General features: G+C 36.5%; 1 protein-coding gene across 1 annotated transcript in view; it reads left to right on the top strand.

Moving 5' to 3' along the window:
- The window catches only part of LOC103032444 (uncharacterized), a 177,507-nt gene that overhangs the window by 29,925 nt on the left and 122,298 nt on the right, over positions 1-25,284 (top strand). The window contains exons 30-51 of the mRNA XM_049466410.1: positions 37-210; positions 345-518; positions 621-797; positions 1,926-2,108; positions 2,493-2,660; positions 3,723-3,890; positions 4,411-4,584; positions 5,359-5,532; positions 8,821-8,997; positions 9,172-9,345; positions 9,496-9,669; positions 9,760-9,936; positions 11,399-11,581; positions 12,182-12,349; positions 14,610-14,777; positions 15,245-15,418; positions 16,239-16,412; positions 17,089-17,265; positions 17,418-17,591; positions 17,724-17,897; positions 17,984-18,160; positions 21,578-21,760. Of these exons, the coding sequence (XP_049322367.1) occupies positions 37-210; positions 345-518; positions 621-797; positions 1,926-2,108; positions 2,493-2,660; positions 3,723-3,890; positions 4,411-4,584; positions 5,359-5,532; positions 8,821-8,997; positions 9,172-9,345; positions 9,496-9,669; positions 9,760-9,936; positions 11,399-11,581; positions 12,182-12,349; positions 14,610-14,777; positions 15,245-15,418; positions 16,239-16,412; positions 17,089-17,265; positions 17,418-17,591; positions 17,724-17,897; positions 17,984-18,160; positions 21,578-21,760 (3,846 nt within the window). The remainder of the gene's footprint in view (positions 1-36; positions 211-344; positions 519-620; positions 798-1,925; positions 2,109-2,492; positions 2,661-3,722; positions 3,891-4,410; positions 4,585-5,358; positions 5,533-8,820; positions 8,998-9,171; positions 9,346-9,495; positions 9,670-9,759; positions 9,937-11,398; positions 11,582-12,181; positions 12,350-14,609; positions 14,778-15,244; positions 15,419-16,238; positions 16,413-17,088; positions 17,266-17,417; positions 17,592-17,723; positions 17,898-17,983; positions 18,161-21,577; positions 21,761-25,284) is intronic.

The following is a 25,284-nucleotide window of genomic DNA, read 5'->3' as shown; positions in this document are numbered from 1 at the left end:
AGGCAATGAATATGTAATAATATTCTTTATCTCCAGGCTGCTGAACAGCTCTGCTGCAGAGGATTTCTGTGCTTCTCTAACTAAAACTCTAGGAACAAACCCTTTACTGCTAACAGAACTGGATCTGAGTGGGACAATAACAGGAGACTCAGCAGTGAAGCAGCTCTCTGATCTACTGAAGGATTTACACTGCAGAACCAAGAAACTGAAGTAAGATTTTATAATGCACACTATTAAGTAATTAAATGTTCCTTTTTTATATTACTGTATACTTTAGTAAGACTAAAGGATCAAGATTACAAAGTTATAATTATTTCTGATTAATGACTTTTCTTCTCTTGTAGGTTAAATAACTGCAGTATAACAGAGCGAAGATGCGCTTCTCTATCAGCAGCTCTTTGTTCTAATCCTTCACACCTGATAGAGCTGAATCTGAGTGGGAATAAATTAGGAGACTCTGGAGTGAAAGAAATATCTCATCTACTAAAAAACTCAAACAGCAAAATTGAGCTGCTGAAGTTAGTGCTTTACTAAAGCTAAACAAAGATAATCATGATTTTTTTTAAATAATTAATATTAATTATATATAATAATATTAAAAATATCTGTCCTTTCTTCAGTCTTTCAGACTGCAGTGTGTCAGAAGGAGGCTATGCTGCTCTTGCTTCAGCTTTAAAATCAAACACCTCATCACATCTGATAGAGCTGGATCTCAGAGGAAATGACCCTGGAAACACAGGAGTGGAATCTCTTCATTATTTCCTACAGGATTCAAACTATAAACTGAAGACACTGAGGTGAAAGCAATTAATATAAACACAATATTTTCACTTTAAGAACAAATTGTTTAAAAAGACATACAGTATATGTGCACACAGTCTTACATTTCTACATCATTTCTGCCCACAAATCGCTTGTTGAGGAGGAACCCCTCCACCCCGTGTTTGTCTGACCAGTTAAGATGACCATGAAATAAATACATTTACAGTGAATAAACACAAACGTTGTATAAGTTGGCTTCATTCCATGCAACTGCCACGTGCTGGCATGCTGCCATATAAAGTCATCTTTTGATAAAACTGCTGCCTTTCCGACCATTACAAGGACTGAAACTAATGTGGATGATCTCCAAATTGTTAAATACAGCGAGATCCCAAAAAAGACTCATTACTTAAGTACACACACGGGAGCCTACATATGCAAACATGCACAAAAATACACACATGCCAAGGCGAACACAAACGCACACATGCACATGAACATATGCACACAAAAGCAAACAATATAGAGAAGAAAAAAATAGTGCATTATATATACCATAATCAATATCAGCTGTTCCTCTTTACATACATTACATTATAGAGAGGGTTCATATGTACACATTCCTGCATCGCTAACACCATTCCTGGACACCCATTTGTTTAAATTCACTTCAAGCACATAATCTTTTTTACATACACACACACACACTGTATGGATGTGTGGAGAAAGTGACCTTATAAGGAAAATAAACACTCTAAACTCTAAACACTTTCTAAAGAAAATATTTCCCTGTTTGGCTCAAAATCATCAAATTTTGACATCATATTAATATTTTGTCTCTATTTAATTATTAAGTCAGATTAACACTTGGAATATGAAAACTGAAAAATGGTCAAATTGGACCATTAGCACTTATACATTAAACCCACAGAGGTATTATAAATATAAGCTGGAGCACCATTATTTTAGAGAATGAATTGGACTTGGGGATCACTGCATGCTGCTGAATTTACAATTTTACAGTTTGTTTTGTGTGCCTTTTAGTAAAAGAAATATATATATATATATATATATATATATATATATATAGGATTTTTGGTTATATCAATTTTATAGGCATATAATGCATTTCATTTTCTTAAAACATTCTCCTCCCTTTGCAGGTTGTTGAAGACTTTTGCTGCAGAGAAAGCCTGTGCTTCTCTTTCTTCAGCTCTAGGAATGAATCTCTTACTGCAGACAGAGCTGAACCTGCGCAGGAATCCAGCAGGACTTTCAGGAGATTCCAGAGTAAAACAACTGTGTGATTTACTGCAGGACACACACTGTAAACTGAGGAGACTCCAGTCAGTATTCTCATTTGTTATGTTTTTTTTTGTAATATATATATATATATGAGTGACCTGCAGTCTTTAAAAGATTTAGATTGAATCGGTAAACTGTCACAGGCATTCAAATAATTTAGCACTGTTAACGAAAGCACATGAACTCACAATTATTCTGGAAACTTTACCAGGTTCATTTTTTACACATCTAAAAAATCTGAATGTAATTACTATTACCCTCTCACACACACTTCTGGTAGAGAAACACTTAAAATATTATAATATAAAAACATCAGAACTACCCTAATGTTATAATTAAGGTAAAAAATATATAACAGACATAATAAACAGGTATTGATGTTGCATTCACAGTTTCAGGGTTCTGTCCTGATCTTTTGCTTTTAGAATCAATAATGATGATCTAACAGAAGAAAGCTGTTCAGCTTTAGCCACAGTTCTCACCTCATCCAGTCTGAGAGAACTGGACCTGAGTAACAACAACCTGCAGAACTCAGGAGTGAAAAAGCTCTGCGGAGCACTGAAGAATCCTCTTTGTAATCTGGAAACACTGAGGTAATATCGTCTATGATTATCATTTATAGGGCTCTCTTGTACACCCTGAGCAAGGCGCATCACGTTATTCATTGCAATCTTACACCACAGAAAGTGCAGTAATAACAATAAATAAAATGTACTTAAAAATATGGACAGTAATTATTAGTTACTATTAGTAATAAATAATTAGTTCTGACATTTATAAGGATTGATATGCATGCCTATTACACAGACGTACTACTTGTGGCTTAAATTAGCAGATATATGCATTCTGCTGTGTGAGAATTAGACAGATGCGTCTGATGCCCTTTCTCACTCACTCTCTCTCATGTTGTGCAAGTGCAGTTTTGGAAATGTTATATTGTTATTTGACCAGGATTGAGGCACAGAGAGCTGTGCCTTGTCCGCTGCACTGGCGCTGAGTTTAGGCAGAGCATGGCTACAAATTTAATATAAAACTTAGTTAAAGATTTTCAGTTAAATAAGCTTAAAACGAGTAAGGACAGGTGAACTTAATAAAATACTGTAAAATATAAATGATAGGTTGAGGTTTTGTTGTGTTGTTTTCATGATTTGGAAGTGAAACTAATGTCAGTTAGTCATAGTTGTTGTACTTTTCCTGCACTGACATCACAGAATTTAAATGACCTCTTACACAGCTTACCATTGCATTCAATTCATAATTAGTCGTTTAGCTGCTGGTGAGATGCACAAAAGCACCGCGCTGCTAAGATCCCAAGGCGCCAAAGTCAGAGCGCACCTGGCTCTTAAAGGAAATGATGACTGGCAGATGATTATTTCACGTTACACACAAAAAAATGACTGATTATGAGAAATAGTACATGCATTTTGTGCATTTTGAACAAGACGCAAGATTTTTTGCTCCCTCTTGATACCAGAGACACACCAACACATCCTAAATCAAACTGAACGATTCACAATCAACCAGTGCGTTATAGATTGCTAAAATAGAGTGCATAATCTGTAAGCACTTGAAGGACAATTATGGTGTTTTCTGAGGAAGGAATATTAAACTGTACTGTACTGTTAATTACACTGTATACTTGTGTCTGTCTTTAGTCTTTTATCCTGCAGTGTAACAGAGGAAGGATATTTTGCTCTGGCTTCAGCTCTGAAATCAAACCCCAAATCACAACTGAAAAAGCTGGATTTCAGTGGAAATGACCCCGGAGACAAAGGAGTTGAACAGATCACTTCTGTATTCATGAATACAAAGAAAACTCTGAGGTAATGAAATTCTTAATTATCAATCCATTCTTAAAACATTTACTATTATTTACTATGCAATAAATATATTACTTAAATTAGTAACATAACTTTCAATTAAAATAGAATTACAAGAACTCTTAAAGAGAGATAAGTTCTGTTATTTGTTGTGTGTGTCAAGGTCTTCAGAAGAGAGAATCATATGTAGAGATTAAGTAGAAATAAAAATACAGTAAAATAAACAATGTGTGCTCTCCTCACTGACATTAATTTAAATACATCATATGGTGACGATGATACTGTCATTTTGAAATACAGTAATAGGTCAAAGCAAAGCATACAAAGCTATCATACCCATTCCAGCACATTTCAGACATCTATTAGATATTTGGTTTAGTTGTCATCTTATATAATTACACAATAATGACACAAATACTCTGGTACCAGCTTTGTTTTTTTCAAGTCATAAAATAATAAATATAACCAGTGCTTTATACATAATTGTATAATTAATGTGTCTGTGCTGTTGGTCTCTCTACAGGCTGCTGAAAAGTGATGCTGCAGAGGAAGCCTGCTCTCGTCTTGAACAAATTCTGGGAAAAAAACTTTTACTGCAGGAGGAGCTTGATCTGAGCAACATTGACCCAGAAAAGATCTCAGTTAATCAGCTGTCTGCTCTACTGGAGGATCCTCACTGCAGACTGCAGAAACTCACGTAAGCAGTGAAGTAATTAATATACAGTTTTAAACAGAGCCTGAGTTGTTGTCTCTAGAATAGTATGGTATACTAAGTGCTGATGGACATATTAGTAGATTTAGGATTCAGTTCTGTGGAATTTTTTGGGGTATGTCTAAAGCTTTGGTGTGGCTGGACCTTTCAATAGGTAAAATTATAAAAAGTATATGTTAAAGAACACTAAAGCTTGGTTCTAGAAGAAGTCCTATCACAGTTCCTTGACTTTTGACACAATTGAAAATTGTAATGAGTTTTGAAGACGTCAGAAATAAGCTAAAATGTCTCAGCAATGATGCTAAAAAATGGTATCTGCCTATGTATCTTGTTTGTAGCAGATCAAAATAGAAAAAAAGGTTACTCAACTATAAGTACTATAGATGCATGTACTGAGGGTTTTAATAATTCTGAGATAGCAGTGGACATTTTGTTTTGAATTTAGAGAAATTAGAATAATTGTTGAGCTATTTAAATATTTTTTTTATGGGTTTGTTAACGACAGTAATGGAAGCTTACTCAGAGATATATTATACTAGCCAATATTACTTGTATATATATATATATATATATTATATATATAATATATATTATGTGTATATTTGTGTGTATAACTTTGACACAAGATACGATATGCAGACAAAAGTGTTTAAAACCTATTATTAATATTAACTATTTTAAGATTTTAATTATTCGATTTTTTTATTAAATTAAGCCAGCTTGTTTTTATTTTTGTGTTTGTATTTTCTTTGTCCGTAGGATATATAAAAGAAGTATTACAGAGAGAGATTGTGCTGAATTGATTTCTGCTCTGCTCGTAAATCCTTCACACCTGAGAGTTCTGGATCTGAACAAGAATAAGATAGACGGATCAGGAGTGCAAAAGCTCTCTGATCTACTGAAGAATCCTCACTGTAGATTGGAGAAACTGTGGTAAGTAAAAAGTGGGCCTAAATATGTATATTTTAAAGCAGCTAAATCATATTATAACATATACAATATTGGACAATATTATAAAGGAAAAATGCATTTCTTATTTGAATCATGTGTTTATTGTTCATTGATTTCACTGGAATACTGTTAATGTGATGTTATTCTGTAGGGTTGCATCTGTTTAATGCAAGGGCGAAAGAGCGAGATTGATATTGGGGGGACACATCTGCTAATATTAACTTCTGTCTATTGTTAGTTACATTCAAGTAAAGGTCACATATATGACAAAAACTGATGAGTTTTCACCTAATGTTTAAAATAAAACATTATGTGATTATATATTGTTATTGTTATTATTATTATTATTATTATTATTATTATTATTATTATTATTACGTTTTTGCTTGTCAATTCTGTTGTATATTTTGTATATTTAAATTTACACCGCTCTTTAAAAAAAAAACTCAGTAGGGTTGTGTCCTGTTTTTAACTGAAAGTTCTTCTAAAGATGGTGATCAGTTATGTAAAAGAATGTAATTTTATGTTTCATAGAGATTTTGGGCAGAAGTTAATAGAAACGTTAGATAACCCAAACCCTCCTAGTCTGTTAGTATCGTGAGGACCAGATATATTCCATCAGTAAATCCATTCCTCAATAAAGTATGCAAAACAATACATCAACAATGGAATTAATTTAACAATGTAATAATGTAAACAAATTACTGGTTTCTAAATTGTTCTTTTACCTCTTATGACATGCTGAAACAAATTATTGAAAGAAATATTCATAAATATTAGTCCTACACTAGGGGCCTACACTATTAATACTCTTTAAAAAATACATATATATTCTGTATGCATAGTCTTGCTTCTCTTAACCTGTTGTTTCTTTTGATCAGTACAGTCCTCTCCACATTTCCTCTCTCCAGCTCAATAGTCTCTTCTACCCCTCTAAATAATAAGTTACACCCAGTACTTGAGAACAAACTCTAACAAACCTTAACTTTAACCCTGAACTATTAAAATAAGTTCAATTCGCAACATTCACAACTCACCTATTAAAATAAATACTTTTGCAACATTCTCTTTTTCTTTTTTCACAAACTTGCTTAAACATTCACACACTAAGTTGCTGTATAGTTGCTGTATGATCTATAGGGAGCTAAGTGATTTTAACAGGTAAACTCAGTAAAAGATTGTTTATTAGCTGATCTGCTGGATCAGGTGAAAAACCCAGAATTTTAGGGCAGTGACCAGGGTTAAGAAACTGCTTTAAACTACCAACATAAAGTATTGTACTGAAATCTCCCCAACATCCAGCTTCTAGCTAACTAGTTAAGCTATCTTAAAGAATTTTCCTTCATTATAGTTTACAGCAAGTACTGCAATCCTAGTCTTCAAGTCACAATGACTATCACAAGCTGCATTTTATTAAGTGAGCTTTATCTGTGTGTTTTGATTCAGATGAGTATTTTTAACCAGCTATCAGAAACAATCTTATCACATGGTTAGCCTAACGTTACCTTTTAGAAAAATCAAAAAAGCAAAACCAGCTAGCTGACTGGCTGTTTCTACTGAAAGGCGGAACTTTTTCCCTGAACCAGCACCGTGATTGGAAAGATTCCCCACACCGCGCTCAGTGGCCTCTCTCCTCATTAATAGCACAGATGAGCTGAGTGAAACGAGTCGTTTCTGGCGACGCCCCTGTTCTGCGGTATCATTTTTGGGGGGGACGAATCCACCTGTTTCTGATATTGGGTGGGACAATGTCCCCATTCCCCCGGTTCAATGCAAGCAATTAGAGAATCTGCTTTCCAACATGGCCTCCCTTTACTGGCACCCCACTCAAATACATGTCAGGGTAAAATGTAGAAATACAAAATCAAATTTAAGGAAATGCATACATTACAGGTGTCAAACTCAGGCCAGATCTTGCCCGCAGTGCTATTATATTTGGCCCGCAAGACTATATCAAATGTGTATTACAGCTGGCCCGCCAGTATATAGTGTATGCACAGCTAATACTACAAATCTCAGCATGCTTTTTTGTGCGTTTGCGTGTCAGTCAAGACCACCAAGCACCCCCCTTCTTTTCTGTTGACAATCATTAGAATGACTGCTACCAGTCATCAAGGACAGAAACGACCAAGAGAAAAATGGAAAACAGGAGCTTTCAAGACAGGTGGGAGGCAGATTGTCTGTTAACGAATGTAAAGGACATGTAAAGGACCTTGGCTGTAATGAAAGAATATAACATAAGAAGACACTATGAAACGAAACACAACAACAAGTACAAGGACCTGGATGTAAAGCACAAGCTCCAAAAGGTAGAGGAGATAAAAAATAGTCTGTTTTCACAGCAGACTATGTTCCCAAAAGCAAAATTTCAGAGTAAGATTTAAATTTACAAACTTAACTTTGTTTTCATGTAAAAAGGTTCATCATAACATTTCTACAGAGAATGAAAAACATGCACAATTGCTGTCAATTTTTCCAATAAATATTGAGTTTGGCCCGCAACTTCGTCCCAGTTTTTAATTTTGGCCCATTGTGAATTTGAGTTTGACACCCCGGCATACATGGACAGGTTGGAACAAACACAAATACATACATAAAAAAAATAAAGTGGTGAGGAATTCTATACCTGCCATCCTGCCTAAAGATAATCAGCAGAGCACAAAAATCAGAATTCAGATCTCTGCTCAGAATGTATTGTACTAATAGTGTTTAATGGGATAAAGCAGACTACAGAGTAACTTTATTAGAGCTTGATAACAAGTGTTAGTCAGAAAAGCTGGTGTGCATTTTGGCACACACATGCATGCCAACACATGCATAAATAAAAATAAGACAGCTTGGTAAGGGATGCAAGAACTTTACAAGGAGCGGCACAAGATTATCTGCTCATAAAATGTGCTCATTAGTGTCAGCTTTAGCTGCTGAGTGCAATGCAGTGCTGTTGCGTCAGACGTCCTCAGAGCGGCAAAAACAAAGATGGTTTGTTGTTTGTTTGTTCCCTAGTCAGTTCACTATATAGAAAAACACTACTATATGAGACATAACAGTTATGAGGGAAACATTATTGCATACAATATGCACAACAATCCTGCAGCTTACCACACTGCAAAATTCTCATAGACCAGAAGATTTCGAGTTTAGCAAACCTTACAGGAAAAACAGGTGTTTTTTCCATCACTCACAAATACTACACTACTGAATACAGTGTCTTACTTCAAGTGTTCGCTTTGTTTATTTTATGTTTTTTTTATTTTATTGGTGTATTTTCAGTCTCAGTAGTTGCTGCATCTCAGAAGAAGGATATGCTGCTCTTGCTTCAGCTCTGGAATTGAACCCTTCCTCAAACCTGATAGAGCTGGATCTCGGAGACAATGATCCTGGAGAAACAGGAGTGAAGCTGCTCACTGATTTACAAAAGAATCCACACAGTAAATTGAAGACAATAAGGTGAGCAAATGTTTTGTAACATTTATTATATCCTGTTTAAATATTAAAATATATATATATAATTGCTTCTAGAATCATCTGAAATATCATCTGCGGTTTTGATAAATTTAAAACAATGTAATCTGGGACAGTATATAAAGGCAATGAATATGTAATAATATTCTTTACCTTCAGGCTGCTGAACAGCTCTGCTGCAGAGGATTTCTGTGCTTTTCTGACTGAAGCTCTAGGAACAAACCCTTTACTGCTGACAGAACTGAATCTGAATAAGAAAATAACAGGAGATTCAGCAGTGCAGCAGCTCTCTGATCTACTGAAGGATTTACACTGCAGAACTAAGATACTGAAGTAAGATTTTAAAATGCACTCTATTACATAATTGAATGTTTTGTTTTTATATTACTATATATATATATTACTGTATGCTTTAGTGAGACTGAATGATCAATATTACAAAATTATAATTATTTCTGATTTATGTTTTTGCTTCTCTTGTAGGTTAAATGACTGCAGTATTACAGAGCGAGGCTGTGCTGATCTATCAGCAGCTCTTTGTTCTCATCCTTCACACCTGATAGAGCTGAATCTGAGTGGGAATAAACTAGGGGACTCTGGAGTGAAAGAGATATCTTATCTGCTACAGAACTCAAACAGCAAACTGAAGTTGCTGAAGTTAGTGCTTTACTAAAGTTAAACTAAGATAATCAAATCATCAATTTTTTATAATGATTTTTTTTATTGTAATATTTGTATTTTCTTTAGTCTCTCAGACTGCAGTGTATCAGAAGAAGGCTATGCTGCTCTGGCTTCAGCTTTACAATTAAACACCTCATCACATCTGATAGAGCTGGATCTCAGAGGAAATGACCCCGGAAACACAGGAGTGAATTCTCTTTATTATTACCTACAGGATCCAAAATATGAACTGAAGAAACTGAGGTAAGAGAAATACATTTATTCTTTCATATATGAGCTGTGGTATCTGTAATAAACAAACTACATTTTTAATTTCTAGTTCAACACATAGTTGCATATATATATATATATATATATATATATATATATATATATATATATATATATATATATATATATATATATATATATAAATCCAGTAATATAAACACACAATATTTTCACTTTAAAAACAAATTGTTTTAAAAGACAAACAGTATATGTGCACACAGTTTTACGTTTCTACAGAATTTCTGCCCACAAATTGCTTGATGCGAACCCCGTCTTTGTCTGACCAGATAAGATGACTTAGAACTATATCCATTTACAGTTAATAAACGTTGTATAAAGTGGCTTCATTCCACACAAATGCCACATACTGGCATGCTGCCTTATAAAGTCATCTATTAACAAAATTGCCGCCTTTCAGATTCTTCCATTTATCTATTAAAAGACCAAAACTAATGTAGAGGATCTCCAAATTGTTAAATACAGTGAGATCCCAATACAAACTAATCAAATAAGTACGCATACACACAGGAGCCTACATATGCAAACATGCACAACTTGCTGATGAATGGGCCATTAGCATTTCTCCAAAATAATCTGAAATAAACTGTTTTTACATTGACTTCTATTGAAAGTAAAGTACGTTTTATCTTCCTGTAATGTTGTGTTTTGGACAGTGATGATATGAATATGATATGAAGTCTGTGCTTCACATACACACTGTAAGGATTTGGGTGGAGAAAGTGACTGTATAAGTAAAATAAACACCAAACATGTCACACCTTTAGCCCTTTATGTCTTGTATTTTTTAGTTCCTGTAGTGCTTCTCTGTTTGTTGCTGTTTTTCTAGTTTTGTTTTCCTATCCCATCTGCTCTGCAAGCACATGGTTCTGTCTCCACCTTAGCCCCTAGCCATTAATGTTGTCACCTTGTGTCATGTTTTTAACCCTGACCCCTCGTTTATCTGTCCCAGGTGTTCCTCACCCTTCTTCTGTAATTTTATTTAGTTCAGTGTTTTTGTGAGTCTCTAATGCTGTGTATTGGTCTATGTGCTTGAGTTCTCTTGTTAGGTCTGTTGGGATTTTGTGCTGCTTTTTTTTGTTTCTTATTTACTTAGTTAACTTTAATCTGTTTAGTCTTATTATTGTTTTATTAATCTAGTTTTATTAATCTAGTGGAAACAATATATTCAATAGCACTTTCATCCCACACAGGTATTAAAAATATAAGCTGGAGCACCTTTATTTCAGTGAATGAATTGGACTTAGGAATCACCGCATGCAGCTGTATTACAGTCTTAGAGTTTATTTTTTGTGTGCTTTTTAGTAAAAAAGAGAACATAAAGATCTTAAACTTTGAATTAGTAAAATCACACTTCAAATATTTTAAAGGCATATAATAAATTTTATTTTCCTGATACATTCTCCTCTCTTTACAGGCTGTTGAAGACTGCTGCTGCAGAGGAAGCTTGGCTTTCTCTTTCTTCAGCTCTAGGACTGAATCTCTTACTGCAGACAGAGCTGAACCTGAACAGGAGTCTAGCAAGACTTTCAGGAGATTCCAGAGTGAAACAACTGTGTGCTTTACTGCAGGACTCACACTGCAAAATGAGGAGACTCCAGTCAGTATTCTTATTTGTCTCAGTTTAAAAAATAAATATATATATATATATATATATATATATATATATATATATATATATATATATATAATTACACTGATATTAATCACAACTTTCATGCATCTTGTCAGGCTCTCCACAAGTCTTTCACACTGCTTTTGCGTGACCTTATTCCACTCCTGGCACAAAAATTCAAGCAGCTTTGTTTGATGGCTTGTGACCAATTTACATTCTACATGATTACATTCAGATGTTTTTCAATGGGTTTCAGGTCTTTAACACATCATTTTTTTTACACAGTCATTGTTCCAAGTTTGGTGCCAGTTTCCCTTAATTCATGCTTTTTACATAGCCTGGTGACAAACTGGCAATTATAATTAGCAATGTAAACATAAAAAAAAATCTAAATGTCATTCCTACTAAACACACACACTTCTGGTTGAGAAGCACTTTAAAATATTATAGTGTAAAAAACATTCTTACTACCCTAATGTTATAGTAAGGTAAACAAATATATATACATTTTTATTACAGACAAAAAATTGGTATTAAATGTTGCATTCACAGCTTCAGGGTTCTGTCCTGATCTTTTGCTTTTAGGATCAACAGTGATGATCTAACAGAAGAAAGCTGTTCAGCTTTAGCCACAGTTCTCCCCTCATCCAGTCTGAGAGAACTGGACCTGAGTAACAACAACCTGCAGAATTCAGGAGTGAAAAAGCTCTGTGAAGCACTGAAGAATCTGTTTTGTAAACTGGAAACACTGAGGTAAGATCTTCTGTGATTATCATTCATAGGGCTCTATTGTACATCCTAAGCAAGGCGCGTTGCGATGCTTGTTGCTATCTTACACCCCTTCAACAGTCTATTTTCACGCCTTACGCCTATGCTTTTAACACAGCGTCTGAGTTTAGGAATATATCTACACTGATGGTCTGGTGGTCTGGAAATGATGTGTGTTCAGGTAAAAATCGGGCGTGTTTCTATCTTGGTGGCGCAACAACAGTCAACAGTCAGCTGCACAAACATATCTTAACCATGCAGGAGCACCATGCACACTGCTCTCCCGCAGCCAAGGCCATTCAGGAACCACAGCACATACTGTGCAAAACTTAACCCACACTTAACCACTCACTAAAATATTTTGACAGTGCAAATACTGCTTACATATGTTGCGCATACTGTACATATAGAAATGTTTCCATTTGAACATTTGCAAAAAAAAAACCCTATCCCATAAGAACCAGCACATAAAGAGTGTAAAATGTGTAAAATGCATAATAACTATAAAATATACTTTAAAAACATGCACAGTAATTATTAGTTACTCTTAGTTAGAGCTGGGCGATTAATCGATTAATTCGAATTTACAGTTACACACACACAACATGATGGCGGAGCAGTGTTGCCAACTTTGTCGCTATATTTAGCTACTTTTCAGACCCTCTAGTGACTTTTTTTGTAAAAAAAAAATGACTAGCGATAGTTTTTGTGGTGTTATTGGAGACTTCTGGCGACTCTGAGATAAACACATGCTTTTTAGTTACTGACCGCGCTGCAGCGGGTGCTGCCGTGAGCCCCGCCCTCAACACTCACAGTGCAGTCTCTCACACTCAGCACACACACACACCGCTCCACAAACACACTGTGCATGCTGACTGACCCCGCCCCATATTTACAGAGCAGAAATATAAATATAAGTGTCTTCAGTGTGACACGAAAAAAATCTCACTGAATTTAACTCACACAGTCTCAGTCAGTCACTCACCTCATTCACCATTCACTCTTTGTTAAAAGCTATTCAACAATTTGTCTATAATAGGTTTGAAAATAAAGAAAACTTAAGAAAGCAAAAAAAAACTGCTCTTATAATAACATTATCAACACGGCAAAAAACTGATTTATGTAATTTACGTAAAAATAAAGTTATTTTGAGACGTGACTGCCTATTTAAAAAGCAACAGAAGTTGTTCATTTGTTGGAGTTCATTTGTATAATTTCTAACATATTTAGAGTGTTTTTTACTTAGGCGTGATGTCATTTAGTGACTTCTAGCGACTTTTAGGGGATTTTAGTAGGGGGAAAAATCGATTTAAATTGAAAATCGGATTTTTTTTTTTTTTTAATCTAAGATTTTTTTTTTTGGGCCATATCGCCCAGCTCTACACTTATTTATATTTTTTATGACATTTATAAGGATTTATATGTATGTTTAGTTCACAGACTTACTACTACTTGTGGCTTAATATAGCAGATGTATGCATTCTGCTGTGTGAGAATTAAACCGATGCATCTGATGCTCATTCTCTCTCACACTGTGCAAGTGCAGTTTTGGAAATGTTATAATATTATTTGACCAGGATTGACGCACAGTGTGCTGAATTCAGAAAGAGCACGGCTATAAATATAATATAAAACTCAGTTAAATAAGTTCAGTTAAATAAGCTTAATATGGGTAAGTACCTGTAAAGTGAATCAAATATTGTAAAATTTAAAGGATAGGTTGAGGTTTTGTTGTGCTGCTTGCATGATTTGGAATTAAAACGAATGTCAGTTAGTGAGTGTTGTTGTACTTTCCAGCACTGACATCACAGAATTAAAATGACCCATTACACAGTCTATCATTGCATTGAATTCACAAATAGTCGTCTAGCTGCTGGCATAGCTTCACAGAGTAAACGCGCAGGTCAGTATCCTTTGCTGAGATGCACAAAAGCACAGCGCTGCTAAGATCCCAAGGCACCAAAATCAGAGCGCACCTGCATCTTAAAGGAAATGACAGCTGGCAAACCTTTTGCGTTTCGAGCTGTAGGTGTATTTTTTTAAACCTAATGATACCAAAGATACACAACACGCCCCTAAATCAAACTGAACGATGTGCAATTGATGAGTGTGCTATAGATTGCTAAAATAGAGCGCATAGTATGAAATCACTTGAAGGAAAATGATGGTGTTTTCTGAGGAAGGATTATAAAACTGTACTGTACTGCTAGGATTAATTACACTGTATACTTGTGTCTGTCTTTAGTCTTTCATCCTGCAGTGTAACAGAGGAAGGATATGCTGCTCTGGCTTCTGCTCTAAAAGAAAACCCCAAATCACACCTGACAAAGCTGAATTTGAGTGGGAATGACCCCGGAGACAAAGGAGTTGAGCTGATTACTTCTGTATTCATGAATTCAAAGAAAACTCTGAGGTAATGAAAATTTTAATTAACAATCCATTCTTAAAACATTTACTATTTTTTACTATATGTGAAATATATTACTTAAATTTAGCAACATTACTTTCGATTAAAGTAGAATTACAAGAAGAGACAATCATATCTAGAGATTAAGTAGAAATAAAAACACAATAAAATCAGCATTGTGTTCTCTCCTCACCGACGTTAACCTAAATACCTCATATGGTGACAACTGATGCTGATGTTTAGAAATATAGTATTGTCAAAGCAAAGCATACAAAGCTATTATACCCATTCCAGCCCATTGCAGACATTTATTATAGATTTGATTTAATTGTCATCTTATATAATTACACAATAATGGTATAAACGCTCTGATACCAGAATCGCTGTATTTTTTACCACAAGATAACTAATATAACCAGTGTTTTATCCATCATTGTTTAATTAATGTATCTGTACTGTTGGTCCCTCTACAGGCTGCTGAAAAGTGATGCTGCAGTGAAAGCCTGCACTCGTCTTAAACAAATTCTGAAAAAAAAACCTTTACTGCAGAGGGAGCTTGATCTGAGCAACATTAAACCAGAAAAGATTTCAGTTAATCAGCTGTCTGCTCTACTGGAGGATCCTCACTGCAGACTGCAGAAACTCACGTAAGCAGTGAAATAATTAATATACAGTTTTAAACAGAGCCTGAGTTGTTGTCTATAGAATAATACGGTATACTAAACGCTAATGGACTCCATTCCCATACACGCTTTCTGGCTCCAAAGCTCAAGAAAGGTCAGGTCTTGTATGCTCAAAAACACATTAGTAGATTTAGGATTCAGTTCTGTGGAATTTTTTGGGTATGTCTGAAGCTTTGGTGTGGCTGGACCTTTCAATAGGTAAAATTATACAAAGTATATGTTAAAGAACATTCAATCTTGGTTTTGGAAGAAGTCCTAAAAAATTCTGTAGTAGCCATCACAGTTCCTTGACTTGAACACAATTGAAAATTGTAATGAGTTTTAAAGGTGTCTGAAATGTCTCAGTAATGATGCTAAAAATGGTATCTGCCTATGTTTCTCGTTTGTAGCAGATCAAAATAGCAAAAGATACTATAGATAACAAAAGTACTATAGATGCATGTAATTAGGGTTTAAATAATTCTAAGATAGCATTGAACATTTTGTTTTGGATTTAGAGAAATTAGAATAATTGTTGAGCTATTTAAATTGTTTTTTGATGGGTTTGTGAATGACAGTAATGGAAGCTTACTCAAAAATATATATCACTAGCCAATATTACTGATCAATGAACAAAAAATAAATGTGTATATTTATGTGTATAATTTTGACACAAGATACAATATGCAGACAAAAGTGTTTAAAACCTATTATTATTAACTATTTTAAGATTTTAATTATTAGATATTTTTATTAAATTAAGAAAGTTTGTTTTTATTTTTGTTTGTATTTTCTTTCTCTGTAGGATATTTAAAAAATGTATTACAGAGAGAGATTGTGCTAAATTGATTTCTGCTTTGCTCGTAAATCCGTCTCACCTGAGAGTTCTGGATCTGAACAAGAATAAGCTAGATGGGTTAGGACTGCAAAAGCTCTCTGATCTACTGAAGAATCCTCACTCTAGACTGGAGAAAGTGAAGTAAGTAAAATATGGGCATAAATATGTATATTTTAAAGCAGCTAAATCATATTGTAATATATACAATATGGGACAGTATTATAAAACTTATTTTAATCGTGTTAATTGTTTTTTGATTTCACTGGAGTACTTTTAATAATCTCTGCTCAGAATGTATTGCACTAATAGTGTTTCATGGGATAAAGCAGGCTGCATGTGCAAAGCAGGTGTGCATTTTGGCACACACACACACACACACACACACGCACGCACACACACACACACACACACACACACACACACACACACACACACACACACACACACAACACATGCACACGCAAATAAAAGGGGTAAAAGATGCAGCAATTGTCCAAGGAGCAGCACAATATTATCTGCTCATAAAATGTGATCATTAGTCTCAGCTCAGTTGTTCCCTAGTAAGTTCACTATATAGCAAAACACTACAATATGAGTGGTATCAGTTTATAGGGGCAACATTATTGCATAAAATATGCATAACAATCCTACGGCATACCACACTGCAAAATTGTCACATGCTAGAAGATTTCCAGTCTAGCAAACCTTACAGGAAAAACGTGTTTTTTCCATCACTCACAAATACTACATTACTAAATACAGTGTCTTACTGCAAGTGTTCACTTTGTTTATTCTGTTTTTTATTGGTGTTTTTTAGTCTCAGTAGTTGCTGCATCTCAGAGGAAGGATATGCTACTCTGGCTTCAGCTCTGCAATCGAACTCTGCATCAAACCTTGTAGAGCTGGATCTCAGAGACAATGATCCTGGAGACACAGGAGTGAAGTTGCTCACTGATTTACTAAATAATCCACACAGAAAATTGAAGACAATTAGGTGAGCTAATTTTGTAGAATTTATTCTACCCTTTCTGCCACTAGGATCAACTAAAACATGTCGTGTTTATTTTTTTAAACGTAAAAAAGATCAATGTAATCAGGGACAGTATAAAAAGGCAATAGAAATGTAACAATATTCTTTATCTCCAGACTGCTGAACAGCTCTGCTGCAGAGGATTTCTGTGCTTCTCTGACTAAAGCTCTAGGAACAAACCCTTTACTGCTCACAGAGCTGAATCTGAGTGAGAAAATAACAGGAGACTCAGCAGTGCAGCAGCTCTCTGATCTACTGAAGGATTTACACTGCAGAACTAAGATACTGAAGTAAGATTTTAAAATGCACTCTATAAAGTATATTAATGTTTTGTTTTTATATTACTGTATATTAGTGAGACTGAAGAATCACAATAACAAAGTTATAATTATTTCTGATTTATGCCTTTTCTTCTCTTGTAGGTTAAATAACTGCAGTATTACAGAGCGAGACTGTGCTTCTCTATCAGCAGCTCTGTGTTCTAAACCTTCACACCTGATAGAGCTGGATCTGAGTGGGAATGAACTAGGGGACTCTGGAGTGAAAGAGATATCTAATCTGCTAAAGAACTCAAACAGCAAACTGAAGTTGCTGAAGTTAGTGTTTTACTAAAGCTAAACAAAGATAATCATGATTTTTTATAATGATTATTTTTTTATTGTAATATCTGTCTTTTCTTCAGTCTCTCAGACTGCAGTGTATCAGAAGAAGGCTATGCTTCTCTGGCTTCAGCTTTAAAATCAAACACCTCATCACATCTGATAGAGCTGGATCTCAGAGGAAATGACCCTGGAAACAAAAATGTGATGAATCTTTATTATTTACTACAGGATCCAAACTATAAACTGAAGACACTGAGGTACGAGAAATACATTTATTCTATTATACATGAGCTGTGGTATCTTTCAGACTGTAATTAACAAACTAATTTTTACATTTATAGTTCAGCACATAGTTGCATACATGCCAGCGTACTGCACCAAATAACTATAGCTAGGTTAAAAACTAGACTAGAAACACCAGAGAGAGACACTACATCAAATACATCTAGTAATAAATCTTGTAATATAAACACATAATATTTTCACTTTAAGGTAAAATTGTTTCAAGAGACATACTGTAAAGTGTATCACAAAAGTGAGTACACCTCTCACATTTCTGCAGATATTTAAGTATAACTTTTCATGGGACAACAGTGACAAAATGACACTTTGACACAATGAAACGTAGTCTGTGTGCAGCTTATATAACAGTGTAAATTTATTCTTCCCTCAAAATAACCCAATATACAGACATTAATGTCTAAACCACCGGCAACAAAAGTGAGTACACCCCTTAGTGAAAGTTCCTGAAGTGTCAATATTTTGTATGGCCACCATTATTTTCCAAACTCCCTTAACTTTTTCTGGGCATGAGCTGGCGGATATTTAAGAATTGGCGCTCCCTCACAGATGTTCTATTGGGTTTAGGTCTCGAGATGTGCTTGGTCAGTCCATCACCTTTACCCTCAGCCTCTTCAATAAAGCTGTGATCGTCTCAGAGGTGTGTTGGGGTCATTATCATGCTGGAACACTGCCCTGTGACCCAGTTTCCAGAAGGAGGGGATCATGCTCTGCTTCAGTATTTCACAGTACATATTGGAGTTCATGTGTCCCTCAGTAAAATGTAGCTCCCCAACACCTGCTGCACTCATGCAGCCCCAGACCATGGCATTCCCACCACCATGCTTGACTGTCAGCACGGCACACTTATATTTGTACTCCTCACCTGATTGCCACCACACATGCTTGAGACAATCTGAGTGGACCCTGCTCTTTTAGAATGCTGGATGATCTTGGCCACTATGCTGCAGCTCAGTTTCAGGGTGTTGTAGCCTTGGCCATCTTCATGTAGTGCAACAATTCTTTTTAAGATCCTCAGAGAGTTCTTTGCCATGAGAAGCCATGTTGGAACTTTCACTGACCAGTATGAGAGAGTTTGAGAGCTGTGCTACAAAACTAAACACACCTGCTCCCTATGCACACCTGATACCTAGTAACACATGATATTGTGGAGGGAAAATGACAAGAATTGCTCAGTTTGGACATTTAGGGGTGTAGTTTCTAAGGGATGTACTCACTTTTGTTGCCGGTGGTTTGGACATTAATGGCTGTATATTGAGTTACTTTGAGGGAAGAATAAATTTACACTGTTATGTAAGCTGCACACAGCCTAGTTCATCATTGTGTCAACGTGTAATTTTGTCAATGTTGTCACATAAAAATATGCCTTAATATCTGCAGAAATATGAGTAGTGTACTCACTTTTGTGATACACTGTAGACAAAGCATGCAAGCACATAATCTTATTTACAGAAACACACACATACAGGGACCTATTTTGGCAATCTATAGTGCACTGTTGAGTTGTGCTTTGCGCAGATTGATTTTGGGGCGTTTCCTGTGTCTTTGGTTTTGTGAAGGCGCAAAAAATATGCCTTGTGCCACTCAAAATGCGTAAAAGGTGTGTGGAGCGTGCAATGGGACACGCTGCTCCAACATGTCGTGCGTGTGGCATTTTGGAGTGCTGGACGGGACTTTTAATTAATTACTATACACTGCTCAAAAAATAAAGGGAACACTAAAATAACATCCTAAATCTCAATTAATAAAATATTCCAGTTGAAAATCTTTATTTATTACATAGTGGAATGCGTTGAGAACAAAATAACATAAAAATGATTAATGTAAATCAAAATTATTATTCCATGGAGGTCTGGACTTGGAATCATACTCAAAATCAAAGTGGAAAATCAAATGACAGGCTGATCCACCTTCAGTGGAAATTCCTCAAGACAAGTTAAAATGAGGCTCAGTAGTGTGTGTGGCTCCACGTACAACTTTACAACGCCTGGGCATGCTCCTGATGAGGTGGAAGTGTTCTCCTGAGGGATCTCCTCCCAGACCTGGATTAAAGCGTCAGTCAACTCCTGGACAGTCTGTGGTGCAGTGTGGTGTTGGTGGATGGAACGAGACATGATGTCCCAGTCTGGGGAACAGGCAGGCCAGTCCATAGCATCAATGCCTTCATCATGCAGGAACTACTGACACACTTCAGCCACATGAGGCCTAGCATTGTCCTGCATCAGAAGGAACCCAGGGCCCACTGCACCAGCATATGGTCTCACAATGGATCTGAGGATCTCATCCCGGTACCTAATGGCAGTCAGGGTACCTCTAGTGAGCACATGGAGGTCTGTGTGGCCCTCCAAAGAAATCCCCACACCGTTACTGACCCACTGCCTAACTGGTCATGCTGGAGAATGTTGAAGCAGCAAAACGTTCTTCACGGAGTCTTCACACTCTGTCATGTCTGTCACATGTGCTCAGTGTGAACCTGCTCTCATCCGTGAAGAGCACAGGGTGCCAGTGGCCAATCTGCCAAACTTGGTGTTCTCTGGCAAATGCCAATCGCCCTGCCCGGTGTGGGGCTGTAAGCACAAGCCCCACTTGCGGATGTCGGGCCTTTATAATGCCCTCATTGAGTCTGTTTCTGACAGTTTGAGTAGAAACAGGGATATTAGTGACCTGCTGGAGGTCATTTTGCAGGGCTCTTGCACTGCTCCTCCTCTTCCTCCTTGCACAAAGGAGGAGGTAGCAATCAGTGTTGCTTCCTAACTGCACAGGTTGATTTCACAGAAGTGTGGTTGACTTGGAGTTACATTGTTTTTACGTTGTTTAAGTGTTCCTTTTATTTTTATTTTTGAGCAGAGTATTTTATATTTTAATAAATGTACCTTGGTGTTAATAAACGAACTATATAAAGCTAAGATATAGCTTCATGGATCTGTGTATTTCACATTTTTTTTAAGTTTTTAATAATTAACAGGCAGTGTGAGAAGCGATGTGCTTAGATTTTTTTTTTTCAAATATAAAAAATATGAAAGTGAATTTCAGTTACATAATAGCAAAGTGAAATAAAATAAATTTATGTTCAGTCAAAGTGCTTTTCGTTTTTTATTTTCTAAACTGCAGGATGTGACAAAGATTGAGAGAAAATGAGCATGTGTCAAATTCTCAAACAGCAGAAAGCCTATATCTGCTATATTAAGCTACATTTATTAAGCCCATGTACGGAACATAAATATCAATTCTTCTAAATGCCAGAAATAAATATAACTAAAAATAACTTATAGTTACTGTGCACATTTTTAAGTATATTTTATAGTTGATTGCTAAAGGCTCTGGGCGAGGTGTTTTTTTGGTGTGTTTTTTAAAACAATCTCCTCTCTTTACAGGCTGTTGAAGACTCCTGCTGCAGATGAAGCCTGGGCTTCTCTTTCTGCAGATCTGGGACTGAATGTCTTACTGCAGACAGAGCTGAACCTGAACAGGAATCCAGCAGGACTTTCAGGAGATTCCAGAGTGAAACAACTGTGTGATTTACTACAGGACTCACACTGTAAACTGAGAAGACTCCAGTCAGTATTCTTATTTGTTTCAGTAATAATAAATATACTTTACTGTGATACATTAAGTATATATACAGTATTGTGCAAATGTTTTAGGCACTTGTGGGAATTTTAAGTAAAGAAAAAGCTTCTAATCTGGGCAGTAAGTGTTTATCAGTAAAACACGAGCATTACAATAAATAAAAACAAAGCAACTTTACAAAAAGCAGTGCTTTTACATCACTGTGTCTCATTCACTATCTCTCCTCCATCTCTGAGTTTAGTAGTGTTATTCATAGTTCTCATCATATCAACACCTGGTGTCCCAGCCAAACTTCAGTTCACACGCAGATGCTGTCTTGATATTTAGTTGATGTTTATTTAAGCAAAGCACAACATATGAAAGTAACAAATAACTCATAATAAATAAACAAATCAATTACAGCTTGCGGTGGAAAAAGTGTTTGCTCTTCTGACTGGGCACCAGCTAGGTCTACCTCATTCCCTTACAAGGACCCGATAACCCTGAAAACTTGGATGCAGTGACCGGTATGCAACACATGAGGGAAACATTTAGTGGGTTATGAACATAAGTGACCTTGGTATAGAATTGCCAAAGATAAAAATGGCTCCAACACCTGGTTTGGTAAATCAGAGCTTACTGATGTTAAATCAGATGAGCTGCTGATGGAACTGAAAATATTACCATGCTGGCTGAATGCATCCAGGAGAAATCTGGGACTAAACTTTGTTCTACAGCTCAGGATATAATTTATGTATGTATGTTTATTTGCATCTGTTCAATCATACGTGGTGCTTTTTTCAGGCAGAACACTAGTATTGCTGAGATAAATGGATTAGCGTAATTTGCTTTGGTGTCTAAAACCTTTGCACAATACTATATATATATATATATATATATATATATTTCACCTAATTGAAAAGGCAAGATGGCGCCTGTGGTGGCAAGCCGTCAGCCTCGTCTCCCTCGCCTACTCGGCTTACTGTTTGCAGTTATCTTAATGCTATGTGTATTTAGCCAAGATGTATCTGCTCTGATTGTTTATAATCGCCAGGCCCTTCTTAATATTAGGGCTCTCAGTGATTTGCTATCATTAACAAAATCCAGACTAGGTAAACAATACACCAGTCTCCCACCTATGCTTACCGAAGTCCCTGCGCACCTACTGCATTTCCCCTGCTCACATTCTCGGAAAAGGCGCTTCAGGAGACGGGGAAAACGAGGTGGTGTGAGCGTGAAACTCAAGGCCTATCTAGCAATTACTCTTGGAAGACCCAGTGCTCATTCACTCCATGATGGACGCCATTTCCCCGCAGTATGGCGCGCTGCACGTGAGGGACTGCTGGATTCATCCTGTCCTCTCGGGGCCTTTGACTACTCCGAGCGCCGGCTTCTCGTCCCTTCCTGACCAGTGCCCGGTCCTGCATGATTTTCTACGACGCTGTTGTCAACTCCGGGGCCAGAGAGGCGGCGCTACACTTGACCTGCTTCGGCCGCTGAAACGTGCTGTGTCGCCGGCTACAGAGGAGCTTCAACTTCGTGTGGCTTTACTTAACACCAGGTCATTGGTAAACAAAACGTTTTTATTGAATGACTTTTTTACTTCACGGAACTTGGATTTTATGCTCCTGACAGAGACTTGGCTTTGGGATGGTGAGTGTACACCGCTGTCTGAACTTCTTCCTCCCGGCTGTCTATTCCTCAGCTCCCCTTGGAGCACCGGCAAAGGTGGCGGTCTGGCTTCGGTGTTTAAATCCAGCTTTCAGTGCCATCTTATTCCATCTGCCACCTACTCCAGCTTTGAACTCCAAAATTTTGTGCTACAATTTTCCTCCATCTCTGATATGTTTGCGGTTGTTTATCGCCCTCCAAAGTTTAATAAGAATTTTATCTGTGATTTTGCAGATTTTTTGTCAGGAGCCTCTGTGAAATATGATCATTTTCTTATTTCTGGAGATTTTAATATACATGTCTGCTGTAGATCAAGACCACTGGTCATTGATTTTTTAAATCTCATTGAATCTTTTAATCTTGCTCAGTGGGTTAAAAACCCGACTCATGAGAAAGGGCACATTTTAGATTTGGTTTTATCATATAATTTATCTGTGAGCGTAATTGAAATCTGTGAATCAGCTGCTATCTCTGACCATCTGCCTGTGCTCTTTACTGTATTAATTCCATGTCTGAGTGCAGAAACCTGTGCTTTGATGCACCGTTCGCGCACAGTTAATGCCCAAACCGCATCACAGTTTTCAGCCATGTATAACAACTATACCATTTCTGGCGATATACTCAGCACTCTGGATGAAAATCACGCTCTCAAAACCGAGGATCTTTTAAGTAATTTTAATTCTATTTGCACAGATATCCTTGATTCGGTTGCGCCTTTCAGAACAGTGCGTAAAAAAGCATTCAAAGCACCGTGGCTTAATGACTCCACGCGTGCTCTCAGGTGCGCATGTCGGCGCGCTGAGAGAAAGTGGAAAAAAGCCAAGCTTCTTGTTTCTAAAGAAGCTCTTCGTGAAAGCCTGTTTGTCTACCAGAATGCTGTTAAGGCTGCTAAAATGCAATATTTCTCCAATCTTGTCTCCTGTAATAGTCACAAGCCTTTTTAATATTTAAAGTTCTTTTTAATATTTTTAACTCCCTTGTTAATCCTTGTGACAACTCTCCAGTGGTACCCTCACTTACTCTCTGTGAGAGTTTTCTCAAATTTTTTATTGAAAAAAATTCTGTTCTTAGGCCACCTGCTCTCTCATCTGCAGGCCCTAGCTCTGATCTTGCAGTTTCTTTTTCACATGCGGTATTCAATCAGTTTGACAATGATATCTATGAGAAGTTTCAGTCTGGCTTCAAATCTTCTCACAGCACTGAGACAGCACTGCTGAGAGTTTGTAATGACCTAATGGTAACCATTGACTCAGGAAACCCAGCTATGTAAGTGCTTCTTGACATGACAGCTGCTTTTGACACTGTGGATCATGGGATCCTTTTAGCACGACTAGAGCAGTGGGTGGGTATTACAGGCTCTGCTCTCTCATGGTTCCAGTCCTACCTGACTGATCGGAGTTTTTCTGTGCAGCTAGGGGAATTCACCTCATCATCAGCCCCTCTCTCTTTTGGGGTCCCCCAAGGTTCCATCCTTGGGCCAATTCTCTTTTTGCTCTATATGTTACCATTAGGGTCAATCTGTAGGAAACATAATCTCGCTTTTCACTGTTATGCCGACGATGTCCAGATTTACCTGCCTTTGAAATCTAAATCCCTAAACTCTGTACAGACAGTACTTGATTGTCTGAATGATGTTAAATCCTGGTTGTCCACAAACTTTTTACATCTAAATGAAAAGAAGACTGAAATCATAATGTTTGGATGTGGTCCCCTAACAGCAAACATTCAGTCTTCTGTTAAAAATCTTGGGGTAATTTTTGATGACAGGCTGAAATTTGATTGCCAGGTTAGCTGGGTCTTGAAAAACAGTTTTTATCATTTGAGGGTTTTATCTAAAGTAAAAGGATATCTGCCATATAGA

This window comes from Astyanax mexicanus, chromosome 17 (assembly GCF_023375975.1).
Source record: "Astyanax mexicanus isolate ESR-SI-001 chromosome 17, AstMex3_surface, whole genome shotgun sequence".
NCBI lineage: Eukaryota > Metazoa > Chordata > Actinopteri > Characiformes > Acestrorhamphidae > Astyanax > Astyanax mexicanus.
This window is presented reverse-complemented; position numbering and strand designations above follow the sequence as displayed.